Raw genomic sequence first — 13,628 nt, forward strand, 5'->3', positions numbered from 1 at the left:
TTGCTTCCTTTACAACTTAGGTTAGTTCCCCTACACCAACAAGGTTTTATTTCTGTCCGAACATTCGGCACTTGATAATTCAAAGTTTATTCAGTTATACGATTATATTATTGCAGAAGCCTACGTTTCTTATTACATCCACAAAATAGCCTGCTGTTTTGTTTAATTAAATGCTGTTAAATTTTCTTATTTTTCTAACATTGCCAATTTGTACATATAAGTAAATAGAAGGGGAAAGACATAATAAAATAATACCAATGTGTGTTCTAAAAATTTTGTTTTTCCTTGTTTTCCAAGAACATTGAAATATGACCAAGGTAATTGTGCTATGTGGCCGACGTAATGTAGTCGAAAAGGTGTTCAAATTGCATTGCTGCTGAATTGGGGATTCGTCATTGTAGCTACTTGGAGAATTTAAAATTATGCATGATGTAATTGTATTCACGAGAACTGCAGGCTGTGCGTGCATGTGTGTGCTCCTCCTGAAACATAACGGTGTTTGAGCTCTCCTTTGTTACCACCCTCCACCCCCCCCCCCTCTCTCTCTCTCTCTTCCTTTACCTCACCAACTGCCCCCCCACCACCCATTCCTTTAATGATCTCTCCTTCTCGTTCATTCTCTGGCTCTCCTCAGTAGACAGGCAAAACATCTGTCCAGCACATGAAGAAAGTTTTTTTTATAAAACAAATATGTTACCAAACTCCTGTGCTCCTGGGACTGAAAAACACAGAAGAGCATCAGGTGAAAAGGAATTTCCCCGAAAATTCCTTCCTATGTTTTTTGTTTTTTTTGCACATGGCACATTCTCCAAAATTTCAATAGATGTTTCAATTGTGTAAATGACTATTTTAAAAATGTCTTTCAGTAACATTGTAGCCTGAAATATATTATTTAATTACAAATGAGTTTAATGTAGTTAAAATAACCCGCATATACAATTACCTGAATATACTTTGAAAAGTGATTAAATGTACAATATTACGTTGACATATACCTCACAAATGGATAAACATTTTTGTGAGTAACTGAAAAGACAGGTGGACCTACTTGAGATGTTTCCAGAAAAATAAAAGTTTTCACCCACAAAATAATGTATAAAAAAACCTTAGGATATTGCAGTGCTCCCAATCTTGATTCTATATATGAAACAAACAGTGAATTACCTTCCACACATTAAAAAGGTTTGTGTTATTTACTCTATGCAACTTCATGAGAGATTTTGCAGAACAGACAGCTATCCAACAACATATACAACATTTTTTTTTGTCAGGCTCAATTTGCAAATACTACCACCTTAGCCAGAGATAAAGATTGGAGCAGGGGGGTGGGATTGCAGCAAGCTATTTCAGAGGCCCCCAAAGGGGGAAAAAAAAAAAAAAAAAGATTGGGAGATAGGAATTCCACAATCCCAGTTTGCCTGTCTGAGAGATCTGCCAGCTCAACATTCTTTTTCTACCGTAGAAGTTCCCTTTGAAACCCAACTGCAACTATGTTGAAGGGAAAAGAAAAGGAAGGGGTAGGATTTAGAGTAAAAAAAAAAAAAAACATGGAAAAACAGAGGATGATGGGGAAGATACAGAAGAGGAAGAGAGCGATAAAAGAGTGCACAGTATGTGTAAGAGGGTCTGAATAGTCTGCTTCACCAGGGCCTCACCCCCCACTGTACTGGGACCTCCTAAGATTAGCCTTCATCTGAGCTTGTCCGTATTGACCACGATGACCCCAGGGCCCACACTTGTCTTTTTCTCACTACTTTTGGTAGGCACACACAAACGTCACTCTATTCATTAGTTTCTTTAATCACAAACTTAGTATCTCTTGTTAGCCACCTCTGACCGACCAATGTGTTTCCTCTAATCACACACACAACCTACCTCCTTATTAAAAGGAAGTGGGCCCTAAAAGAGAAACTCTAGGCAGGGCAAAAAGAACAGCAGAGACATAAGGAAGGCAAGCTTTTCACCACCAGAGCTATAAAATAAAATAAAAAACAGGAGCGAAGCAAACTAAGCCAAACTTATGGGGGAGAGATGACATATAAATTTGTAAGTTAACACCTTACTATATGATACATTATATTAATTCAACTATATGTTTCTGTGCTATACAGTATGTTGAGTCAGTGGCAGAAACCACTGATAGTAAAACAAACAAACATGTATCGCACACTTTCCATAGTTTTGAGTCACATAGTAAACATGTTAGTTGAGCAACCTCTCAGGCAATTGACTCCTTGGTGTATCCAGTAATTTTCCTCTTTGCTGAAAACTTTATTTTAAAGCCTGTCTGTGCCCCATAATGGTACATGTGAATTTCTTCCACAAACAGAAACATGGGAAAGTCTATGTTGCGTGGACCCCATACACTGACCACATGGAGGTAAAAAATGGAAAAATAAGTAGCTGGATGGATAAACTGTTAGTATGAATAAGTTATTGCTGCTTATTTGCTATGCTGCATCCAGGTGGATGTTTGATTTACAAGACAGGGCTTTTTATGGCGAAGTCACTGCCTACATTTTGTGGATGTGACCTACTGCCTTGTTTGTTATGTTAAGGAAATGCAATTTGAAAGAAAAAGATACAGGAGGAAATGTTATTTCTGTAATGGACTTAAAGGATATACCACTCGTTTTTTTAACACACTATCTGGGCCATTGTTAATTTACTTTTCTTTCATGTTTTCTTTTATTATTTACTTGCAATACAACAACACGTTTTTTTCCAATTCTGTTATTTGAATGGTGTTAATAAATAACTTTTTTTTTACAGTGCAACCAAACTTTGGGAAATATCTTGTTCATGTATTTAATATTTCCCTGACCTGCTACGATGGACTTACTAATGATGCAATTCTACTCCTATCCACTAGAGGGTCATATGTGGAAAGCCAGGCGAACACTGCATATACGAGCAATAGAAGAAACTTGAGCTAGCACTCTTCCAGTACCTAAAGTGACTAGCTGGCTAATCGTATGCACAGCGCAGAAGGTTGTTGTTTCTCACTTACAATTCTCAGGTATTTCCTTTGCTACTATAAAGGTTTTTGAGTACGTCACCAGTAACGAGACAAGCGAGACAAACACCAACAAGTTAATTTAAATACGCTCGATGATGTGCCACCCTTACCAGGATGTTAGCATATAAACTAAGCAGCTAGGTGGACAGTCTACACAAGTAGCCAAACAGTAGCGTCCGGATGATTTGAACAGTGCCACGGCGGATTCTGGGGAGTTTTGAGTAGGATTTGCATGATGTCAAATAACCGCTCCCCGCAAATTGCTGGCGGTGCGGGTTCTGTGCCCAGCACAAGTAGCAGCACTAGTAGCAGCAGCGGTACTGGAGGCACCGTGAACCCAAGTGGTGGAAGCAACTCCGTCACAAGCAATGGAAACAGCTCAGTTAATATTGTGACCTCACGGACACTGGCAACAGCAGGTGACAGTGGCATGTCGGTGCCAAGTTTGGTCGCCGTGTCATCATGCCGAGGTGGGTTTGCCTCTCTGAGTAGACCTTCCGCGTCCTCTGGCAGCAGGAAGAGGTCCCTCCACCAAGCACCTCTCTGCAACGGCCTGTTGAACTCCTATGAGGACAAAAGCAACGATTTTGTCTGGTGAGTGTTTGACAATTCGATTCATTGGTTAGTTAGCGTTCGTGTGCAACCTCAACTTTGACTAAAATGTGACAAGATCAGCGTGAATACTTTTAACATAAATTACAGTAATTTGGTTTGGAATGTTTTGGTTAGACAGCAAGCTTTGTAATATGCACTTCTGTCAATTCAACGATTATCATCTTTGCAGGTGATATTTCTGTCTGGTTTTGTGAATTATCAATGAGTGCCGAATGATATGGATTCTTGGGTCGACGTAATTGTACAGACCGGTTTCCATGTTTGTAAACAACGATGACTAATCCGGATGCGCGCTCACAGTTAGTGCAGAAAGGACAGCGGGGTAATCTGTAGCCTAATGGACACACGTTACAAAAGTCGACTAAATGTAAAGCACATGTATCAAGTAACGAAGTAGAAAGCCATAGTTACGTTACTTGAGTAGGAAACGTGGGACATCTGTTCTTAAGTGAAGTTATTTTTATGCAAATATTTGTATTTCTATTCCTTACATACAAATGGCGCATTACCTTTTCATTTTGGATTGTGTTCATTCCAGTCTCTCATTGTTCAAAACACCAATATGATAAATTCAATGAGTTTGATTCTTATTGGATGAGAAGTATAAACATGTAACATTCTAACACGCCCTAATTTGATCTAAACCAACAAATGACAATAGACATATATGCAGCTCAAGCTGGTAGACTTCAATGTTACATTTTAATACAACATTTAAGGTGTACCCTGCCTTCTGCCCAAACGCTGCACACCCGATGTTCCTTTTTATTTAGTGGAGAAACTTACTGCAGCCTTACTTGGGCTACTTTGAAGTTGTGGCAGTGTTCTAGGATGCCCAGGAAAAAACGCCTTAAGTATCACAAACAATTACAGTATGCTAACGAATCAAAAGCTCAAGTTATTAACTCGGATGAAAGACATTTTAACTATGCTCCAATTATGCGTGCACAGTTTTTGATGATGTTGGACAGAAAGGGGTCTATAGAGTCAGCATGCACATAACCGTTTTGTGCTTACTTCTTCTAGCCCCATTTGCTTTGAAAAGATCGAAGAGGCACACATGACCAAATGTGGGCACAGTTTTTGGTAAGTGAATTTCAGCAACTTCTAACATTATGGGGATTGCGACTGATTTGGCTGGCCTTGTGTGCGTGCGTTTGTGTATTTTCTCCGTCAAAATGTATTTAAAAAAAACAACCTTCACTCTACTGTTTGCAGCTTCAAATGCATCCGGCAGAGTCTGGAGGATAGCAACAGGTGTCCCAAATGCAACTACATTGTTGATAATGTGGATCAACTTTACCCAAACTTTCTTGGTAGGTAGTGATGAATAGTGATTTAGATTGAGGCAATGCATTATGCTTGTTGTGTAGTGGAATATCTAAAGTCAAAGAAATCTGTCCTGCTGGTAGATTGATCAAAATTTTAACCTGTTTTTCCCATTTGAATTGTTGAAACAATTGTTTGAGCAATTTCAAATTTAAAAAGGCATCAAAGGATTAATCGATTGTCAGACATAATTATAGATTCATTGGTAGGATTTTTGGTGCTTTGAATGAGTCTGGAAGACGGTAACATTGTTTGTCTTTCATACTCGCTTTTGATGCTCTTTGTTTGTGAAAGATGAATTTTCACTCCATGATTCGTACGACCTCAAGAGCCTTAATCTTATACTGTAGGTTAAAACACAGCCCCATGCCAAGTGTAATTTAAACTTTACCAGGAAAAATGTGCTCGTAAACTTGTGAGCTTATAAGGAAGAAAATGCAATGAAAGCACAATGTTCATTTTCATTTCTTTGGGCCACCATGGTAATGAAATTGAAAAGTAAAAAATTGTGACAGTAGTTTGTGAAGCCGTTCCACTGGTTTGGGGTGGTTCTCTGTTTTCTGTCATTTACTCACAACGCTTTTCTTTCTTCTGTACTGCCATCAGTAAATGAACTAATCCTGAAACAGAAGCAAAGATCAGAGGAAAAGAGACTTAAACTAGATCATCCTGTAAGTAAAATGCATCCGCAACTGTCTCAGTTGTATGACATCCAGGCAGACAAAAGGGGGGCAAGCCAGTTACATTTTACTGATCAGTCTCTTTGACCCCTAGAATGGATCCAGGTGGCATGTTTTCCAGGATGTGTTGAGTCCGGACCAAGAGAACCTGGACCTGGCAAATGTCAATCTAATGTTGGAGCTATTGGTTCAGAAGAAGAAGCAGCTGGAGGCGGTAAGATAGCATGCTCAACAAGTCTTTTTATCACCTAAGCCGTTGTAATGTTTGGAAGTTTTCGATCGTCTTCACTCCTGTATATTATTTATTTATTTTCATATAAGTCATATGCACACGACTAACCATCCTGATAGTAAATAAATATATAAAATGCTCTCTAGGGTATCAACTGTATTACATCTGCCAAAACAAAGTCTTATGGTGTTACTTAATTGTCATCCTTTTCTTAGTTGTGTCCGTTAGTGAGGAAGATTTTGCATTTCTTAATGGTGTTTAGTGACATTCAGGACAAATGTATGTTTGTCTTTGGGTAATTTACAATTTATTTGTGTCAACCAGGAATCCCAAGCAGCTCAGAGACAAATTCTCATGGAGTTCCTTAATGAAGCCAGGAGAAACAAGACCGAGGTACTATTGCTTCTCAACTTATATACCGTGTCTATAAGTAGCAAAGAGTTTTTCAAAAATACTCTTCTAAAATGATGTCATGATTTAATTTCAAAAATAGCCATCTTTATCTCTGTGTTGTTTTTAACAGCAACTAGAGCAACTACAGAGAGAACTTAACTTCCTTGAAGAGGACGTAAAGCGTGTTGAGGTAGGATAATTTATTAAACTAAAAATAAAAACAGGAGCAGCGCTCATTATTCTCACATCACCCTCGAGTCAGCCAAACATCTTATTTTATTTATGTTTCTTTCCAGGAAATGAGCGGACTGTACTCTCCAGTGGAAGCAGAGTGTACAGTGCCCAATGTTGAGGCCCCCTCACCCTCAGCCAGGTACTGTTTGACCCCATCAAATCATCTTGTGTCAACTTCTTTTTTTCTTCTTTTGTAAAATACAACTTGATTCCCGACATACTGGTTGATCTATGCCATAAGGAGCTCAAGATGACCCAGGCTTGAAGGTCAAACAATTCTAGGACACTGGGCAACCTTGTGATGATGTCTGAGATTTGGAAACATGCTGGTGGGAAATCATGGAAATAGAAATAATTCATTCCTGATTCACATTGCTATCATTGGAGAACCCGTATTAGCGATAGTCAGTTTTTCCAAGTAACATTTTGACATGTTTAATGTTCATTCAGTAAAACTATGTGTTGTTTAAAAAATAATAATAATAATAATTTGCCATTGAAATTGAATCTTAAAACTGCACATTATGTTTATAGAATTTCTTTGAAAATATCTGCCTGTCTCTCCTCTAATAGCTGCAGTAGCATAATGGAGCCACCAAACTATAACCAGCCACCAGAATTTGGTGTAACAACCCAGGTAAGCAAGATGATATTTCTATTTATGTAAAATTTTGGATCAACCTGTCTATTATTTTCCATGCCTTGGGATCTGACCAGTCTTTGTAAAATGCAGGGAAAAAAGCAGACATGGTATAACAGCACGCTAGCATCAAGGAGGAAAAGGTTGACTGCTCATTTCGAAGATCTTGAGCAGTGTTACTTCTCGAACAAAATGTCGCGCATCTCAGGTAAAGCTCACCGTCACTATTTTGCTTTCTAATAACGCAATTGAAGTGCCATTGCTGAACTGACAACAGCTTTAGTTGACCTTCTACTCACAACGCCAAGTGCATTTCTGTTCTCGCTAACTGGGCGAGTGGGAAGTGTACACCTGAGACTGGTACAGGGCACATACCATTTAGGACTAATTCCATTTCTGTATTTTCAACTTCCGCAGTCCTAGCTCTTCTGTTTACATATTAGCACCTCCCACCAGAGACCCCATTAAAGAGAGAGGAACAAGGTGGAAGGGGGGAAACGTTTGGAGAAATGAGACATTTGTTCCCAGAAGACATCATTTCATGGCAACATTAACTAAAGATGATGTCACATCACCGTCATTGCCGTGTGCGTCAGAAATCTCAGTGAATCATTACTATCACCTCATATGTACACTACTAGACATTTCCCCCCCATCATAAAATATACACAAAACACATGCTTCTATGCTTGTTTTTTTTCTTCTATTTATTTTCCAGAGGAAGGGAGGAACTTGAACCAGCTGGATGACTTTATGGAGTGTCTCTCCAAGTTCACACGCTACAATTCTGTGCGACCCCTGGCCACGCTCTCCTACGCCAGTGACCTCTATAATGGGTCTAGTATTGTCTCCAGGTATGACTCGTGAGATATTTTTGTCAGAAATCATAGAACTTTGTAAGTCCACTTGAGTAGTTTATTAACTCTTGGGAGTGCAAATATTGTGCTTGCAGTGGTTCAACCCATAGAAAATGGCCTTTTTACTGACAGCAACTTGGGCTGGGTACACAAGGTTTTTTTGTTACTCGTAAGTTGTTGTTTTTTTCTTTCGCTGACCCCACACAATAGTATAAATAATATGACATTACAGATTTCATAATATTCTCAGATAAAAATACAACTCATTGTAACCAATGGGAGCATTTGACCCCCATTTCGTCCCTACAGGACATTTGCATAGTAGAGGAGCTACTGTGCATACTAAATCTAAGAGTCAATGCAACTTTACTCATCACTAAATGTATAATACTCACATTATTCATCTAAAGATAAACATATATTTCAAACTTTATTTTATTATTTGCCTTTCTTCATCTATCATTCAAGTTTTGGTCTTCAAGAAAAGTAATGTGGTTGGGTGGTGCCCTAGCGCCCTCTATTGACGAGCCTCCATTGATGGCCAACTGTCTTGCACAGTGCACTCCACGAGGGAAATGGTACAGCTGGGTAACATTACTGTTAGTGGTGATTAAACAGCCACAGACAAATAGAAAAAGAACAATAACATCTAAAAAGCTTCTGCTTTTTATTTTGGGTTTAGTAGCATTTCTTATTTATGGCATAATCGCCTGCTAGTATGAAGCCATGTAGTGTGGGATTTTTTCTTGTGTACTGCAGATAGGAAAAGTTTTGCAATAAAGATAGAGATGTGTAAGATAATGAGAATTTCTTGGTTTTAAACGGAGGAAAGTAGTGTTTGTTGTAATGCTTGTGTTATTTCAACCTTTAGCTGAAGCTTTTATTTGTTTTGTTTGCTTTATTTGTCTTCATTTGTTAAATTGCCACATTATTTCTTATTGCTATGGCCTCTGGTTTAGAATTATCATTGGGTAGTCCATGTTATAAATTCCAACTGCTGATGTGTTAATAACATACTCAAATTGATTGACGTGTGTGTTTCAGTATTGAGTTTGACCGCGATTGCGACTACTTTGCCATCGCTGGTGTGACCAAGAAGATCAAGGTGTTTGAGTACGGTACTGTGATCCAAGATGCAGTAGACATCCACTACCCTGTCAATGAAATGACATGTAATTCTAAAATCAGGTGAAAATCCCCCCCCCAAAAGTGAAGTCAGTTAAGGATGTGGGTCAATATTGCAACAAACATAATCCCAATTTTGTTCATTGTAGCTGTATCAGCTGGAGCAGCTATCATAAGAACCTCCTGGCCAGCAGTGACTATGAGGGGACAGTCATATTATGGGATGGCTTTACTGGTCATCGGTCCAAAGTTTACCAGGTACTTAGATTTGGGTTTTATAGTGAAATATTGCTGACCTCAGATATTTTCCTTATTGTCATGTTTTAAGATATCCCGTTGTTTTATTCACAGGAGCATGAGAAACGGTGCTGGAGTGTTGACTTTAATCTGATGGACCCAAAGTTGTTGGCATCTGGCTCTGATGACGCTAAAGGTAACTGAAGGATAACATTTTTTGATTCAGCACCAGATTGATTTGTGATTTTATTTTCCAACACCTCAATCAAAATGTCATTGCCTTTATTCTCACTGTAAAAAATGCGTGTTACAACTGACTTTTATGGATGATTGATGCCTGTTTTGTCTACTTTTGATTGTCAGTGAAGTTGTGGTCAACTAATCTGGACAACTCTGTAGCCAGCATTGACGTCAAGGCCAATGTCTGTTGTGTTAAATTCAGTCCAACATCCCGGTATCATCTGGCCTTTGGCTGTGCAGGTAATCTTGTTTTAATAGTTGGGATTGAAGTTTTACCTCTGTGCAACTACCTACTATGGTAATAATTTGAATGAATGAATGAAAGTTGGTCATCTTTTTTTGTTGCATTTGGAGCATTGAGCAGCCTATCTTTGACATGAACTCAAATGAACAGTTGTCAGTTATTTAAGATATCTAACAGGCACCAACTACCTGAATAGTGTTCATCCATATTCATTTTATATTTTCTTGCAGATCACTGTGTCTATTACTATGACCTCCGCAACATTAAGCAGCCAATCATGGTGTTCAAAGGCCACCGAAAAGCTGTTTCCTACGCCAAGTTTGTCAACGGAGAGGAAATCGTGTCTGCGTAAGTCTACTTTGTGTAGCTAGAAGTTTTTTTTTTTTTTTTGTCAATCTGTTTTGTTTACAAGTACAGTGAAGAAAATAATATATGTTTAAGTAATGGTAAAATGTAATGGGTCCTTGTTGTTCAATGTACCAGCCCTCTACTAAGTTTGGGGGAAATAGGTTTTAATGTACTTTTGCGGTCTGACTGACCCATCTTATTTACAGTATGATGTGAACTTGATTTGACAATGTTTCTCAGCAGGGAAATGTAATTATAACAATAAACTTGCCACTTAAAAGCTCATTCATTGTTTGAATCACATTTCAGGTCAACAGACAGTCAGTTGAAGCTGTGGAATGTCAACAAACCTCATTGCCTGCGCTCCTTCAAGGGTCACATCAATGAGAAAAACTTTGTTGGCCTGGCTTCTAATGGAGACTATATTGCCTGTGGTAAATATTATCGTTCTATTCTGCAATACAGTGCACAAAGACAATTAGCCATACCTCCAGAAGTATATACTAGTGCCTGCATTTCCTTGATTGGTCTAGCTAAGCAGGAACATTGCCTCATTATAAAACCATGTCTGTTTTTGTGTGCAGGCAGTGAGAACAATTCCTTGTACCTGTACTACAAAGGACTTTCCAAGACACTTTTAACATTCAAGTTTGACACGGTGAAAAGTGTGCTGGATAAAGAGAAGAAGGAAGATGACATCAATGAATTTGTCAGTGCTGTCTGTTGGAGGGCTGTACCCGACGGCGTGAGTTTTTGTGATTTGCAATCATCACTTTGCTTTGGTGGCAGGCTCGGCGGTTGAGAAAAACTGCTCCTGGGGCATTCTGTAATTTTGTTTTTAAAATAGTCTTTTCTTTTTCAGGAGTCAAATGTGTTGATTGCTGCAAACAGTCAAGGAACAATCAAGGTTTGTGTACATTTTCTATGATCTATTTACCTTTCTTGTCGTATGCAAAGATACACTGTACACATTAGATTTTTTTCTTCAGTTCAGGCTTTCAAATGCTTAATTATGCTCAGCACCAATTCATGTTTGTACGCACGCTCTCTTTTGAGGTATGAAAACAATATATGTCCAACCCTAATTTATAAGATACACAGTAGTACGCTTACATGATTTTTTAAACTTAATATATTTCATCTTTATTGAAACAAGATGGAGAAATCTGGAAAACAAATTGGAATAACCGCCAGCTCAAAGGCAATCATTTCTTGCCACATTAATCATCAGCAACTGCAATGATGAATATGACTGCCTGGAAAATAAATTAATGTCTCATTGAAAGACAACATTAAAGAATGTTATCGGCTTTATTTCTTTGTAGTCACTCTGAAAACACTCATGCAGGGATCTTCAATTAAAATTTGAAGGCGTTCTGTTGCAAGGCTTTCCTGTGATCTCCATTTTATATACTGTGATTGATGGCCCATTCATTCAAATCTTATCTATAAAGCACAATGACTAATTCTTTGCCATTCTAAACAGTGCTTATAACTGCGGTTTGTTCCTGCTTATATTTGGAATGCGTTTTGCATTTTATTTCATGAAAACATGATTGGGCTGTAAAAAATTGGTTATTTCACTCGCCATTTTTTACAGTGTGCGAATGGTATGACAATGACTTCTCAAACATGCTATTTCCTGTGTGTAAGTAATAAATGTGTTCTAAAGTGAGATTTTTTTAAATCCATACTATGATGCCCGATTAACTCAGTGACTGTAATAATAGAAAAAAATAAACTCATTATTTTACATTGTTACCAAGTAAGGCGTTACCCACAACACTCGTGACGTAAAGTATCTTTTCCCCTTGCACAGGTACTTGAGCTTGTCTGAAGACCCTGATCCTCATATGATGAAGACCATACCTTGAGCTGCGTGTTTGATAGATGGAAGAGGCCAAGCTGCCTACTGAACTCAGAGTGCCCGACCCCCAAGGAGAACTGATGTTTAAGGAGCTATGGGATTTTTTTTCAGCATCTTTATACTCGGACATCTATAGGCCATGCTGTCATTTTATAGAGGGGATTTTTTTTGTTTGATTTCTGTTACAGTGGTACAGGTACAGTAAAGCATCTCCATGGGTTTTTTTTCTTCCTCCTAGGATCCATACTTTTTAGATTTTTTTTTTTTTTAATTCATCTGTTGATCTTTGGGTCACATCCAGTCAAATGCTTTCAACCCCTTGAAGGCTGAAAGTACAGAACTATTTACCACAAGTTTGTTTTTACATTCTACTTCAAATCTCAACCCAGCCCCGAATGTTTGTCGAACTTATGTGAAATTTGTTTTCCAGGATGGAAGAAACCAGTTGTAATAATTCAGAATAAAATAAAATTCTGTCAAATATATTTTCAGTTGTCAAACTGAGACATTTAAATTGTTTGATATTAATAGATCATGGTAAGGTTGAGAAATGTCTCATGTATGTATCCAAAGGCATTGCTCAAACATGCCACATTAAAAGTAGCAGTGGAAATACTATAGATGAAAACAACAGAGCCCAGTTCCAAATCAGACAAACTATTTAAGCTTAACCGATAATCATGAGGATTTGAAAAACCCCACTAAGGCCTACTTATTTTGTGATGAATGAAAGATGAACTGATTTCTATTTGTATAACTGAATAAATTATTTCAAAACCATTTTGTTTCACCTGGTCATGAAAAAAACCCTCTCATCTTCAGTATTTCCCAGTGTTCTCTTGACTGAGCCTGTTTGAGGGAGTTATGTGTTTATAATTGATAATGGGTTCTATGTGTGTTTTTGTCTTCTTTTTTTAAATGTTAGTGCTCAAAATGTTCCCTTTTTGCCACATAACATCCTCGGAGCATTCATGAAAGCAAGATTATTGCACGTGACAAGTGTTCCATTAAGTGAAGCCATAATTTAATTTTAGTTGTCATGGCAGATTTATGTGCTGAGGGATAGACAAACTATTGTTCAATTGTAATTTCTATTCTGTGGAAATATTGTTTTGTGTGTCTGAACGGAATGGAAAGGAATGTTTACCTCTTAGCTTATCACATTGAATAATAAATTTGTGTTTACTTTAAGATTTTATTCATTTGGTTTAACAAAAATGTCAAGCATCTAGGACCTAGATACGGCTCGCCACATCATTTTATGTGGCCCGCGAAGACAAATTGTGCATCAAATTTGTGTCATTACTAGAATTGCAAATTGTCTTCACTTTTAATATCTTTTTTTTTTTATATTTAACCAGTTTTTACTCGTCTGATTTGAAAATGAGTTATTTGTGAGTTTGTTTTGTAGCTTTTACTGTATATACTGTAATATGAGGTGCTCATACATTTATTTGGGTTATCAGTCATAATGGCCCAACAAAAGAAGCTATGTAAGTTTGACACCCCTGATCTAGGAAATACAGTACATTTATATTCAGTTCTTTCATATTCCTAAACTCAAACAT

The 13,628-nt window shown here is 37.8% G+C and overlaps 1 protein-coding gene across 1 annotated transcript; it reads left to right on the forward strand.

Moving 5' to 3' along the window:
* Positions 1-2,927: 2,927 nt before the first annotated feature.
* Positions 2,928-13,198, forward strand: cop1 (COP1 E3 ubiquitin ligase). The gene is made up of 20 exons (XM_085930677.1): positions 2,928-3,613; positions 4,661-4,720; positions 4,853-4,950; positions 5,570-5,634; positions 5,738-5,857; positions 6,200-6,268; positions 6,399-6,458; positions 6,565-6,641; positions 7,076-7,139; positions 7,236-7,350; positions 7,861-7,996; positions 9,044-9,187; positions 9,274-9,382; positions 9,476-9,557; positions 9,725-9,841; positions 10,076-10,193; positions 10,503-10,627; positions 10,778-10,938; positions 11,056-11,100; positions 12,013-13,198. Exons 1-20 carry the CDS (start codon positions 3,252-3,254, stop codon positions 12,028-12,030), a joined length of 2,145 nt encoding a protein of 714 aa, XP_085786803.1. The 5' UTR covers positions 2,928-3,251; the 3' UTR covers positions 12,031-13,198.
* The last annotated feature ends 430 nt before the right edge of the window (positions 13,199-13,628 follow it).

This window comes from Syngnathus leptorhynchus, chromosome 14 (assembly GCF_054491065.1).
Source record: "Syngnathus leptorhynchus isolate UIUO chromosome 14, UIUO_Slep, whole genome shotgun sequence".
NCBI lineage: Eukaryota > Metazoa > Chordata > Actinopteri > Syngnathiformes > Syngnathidae > Syngnathus > Syngnathus leptorhynchus.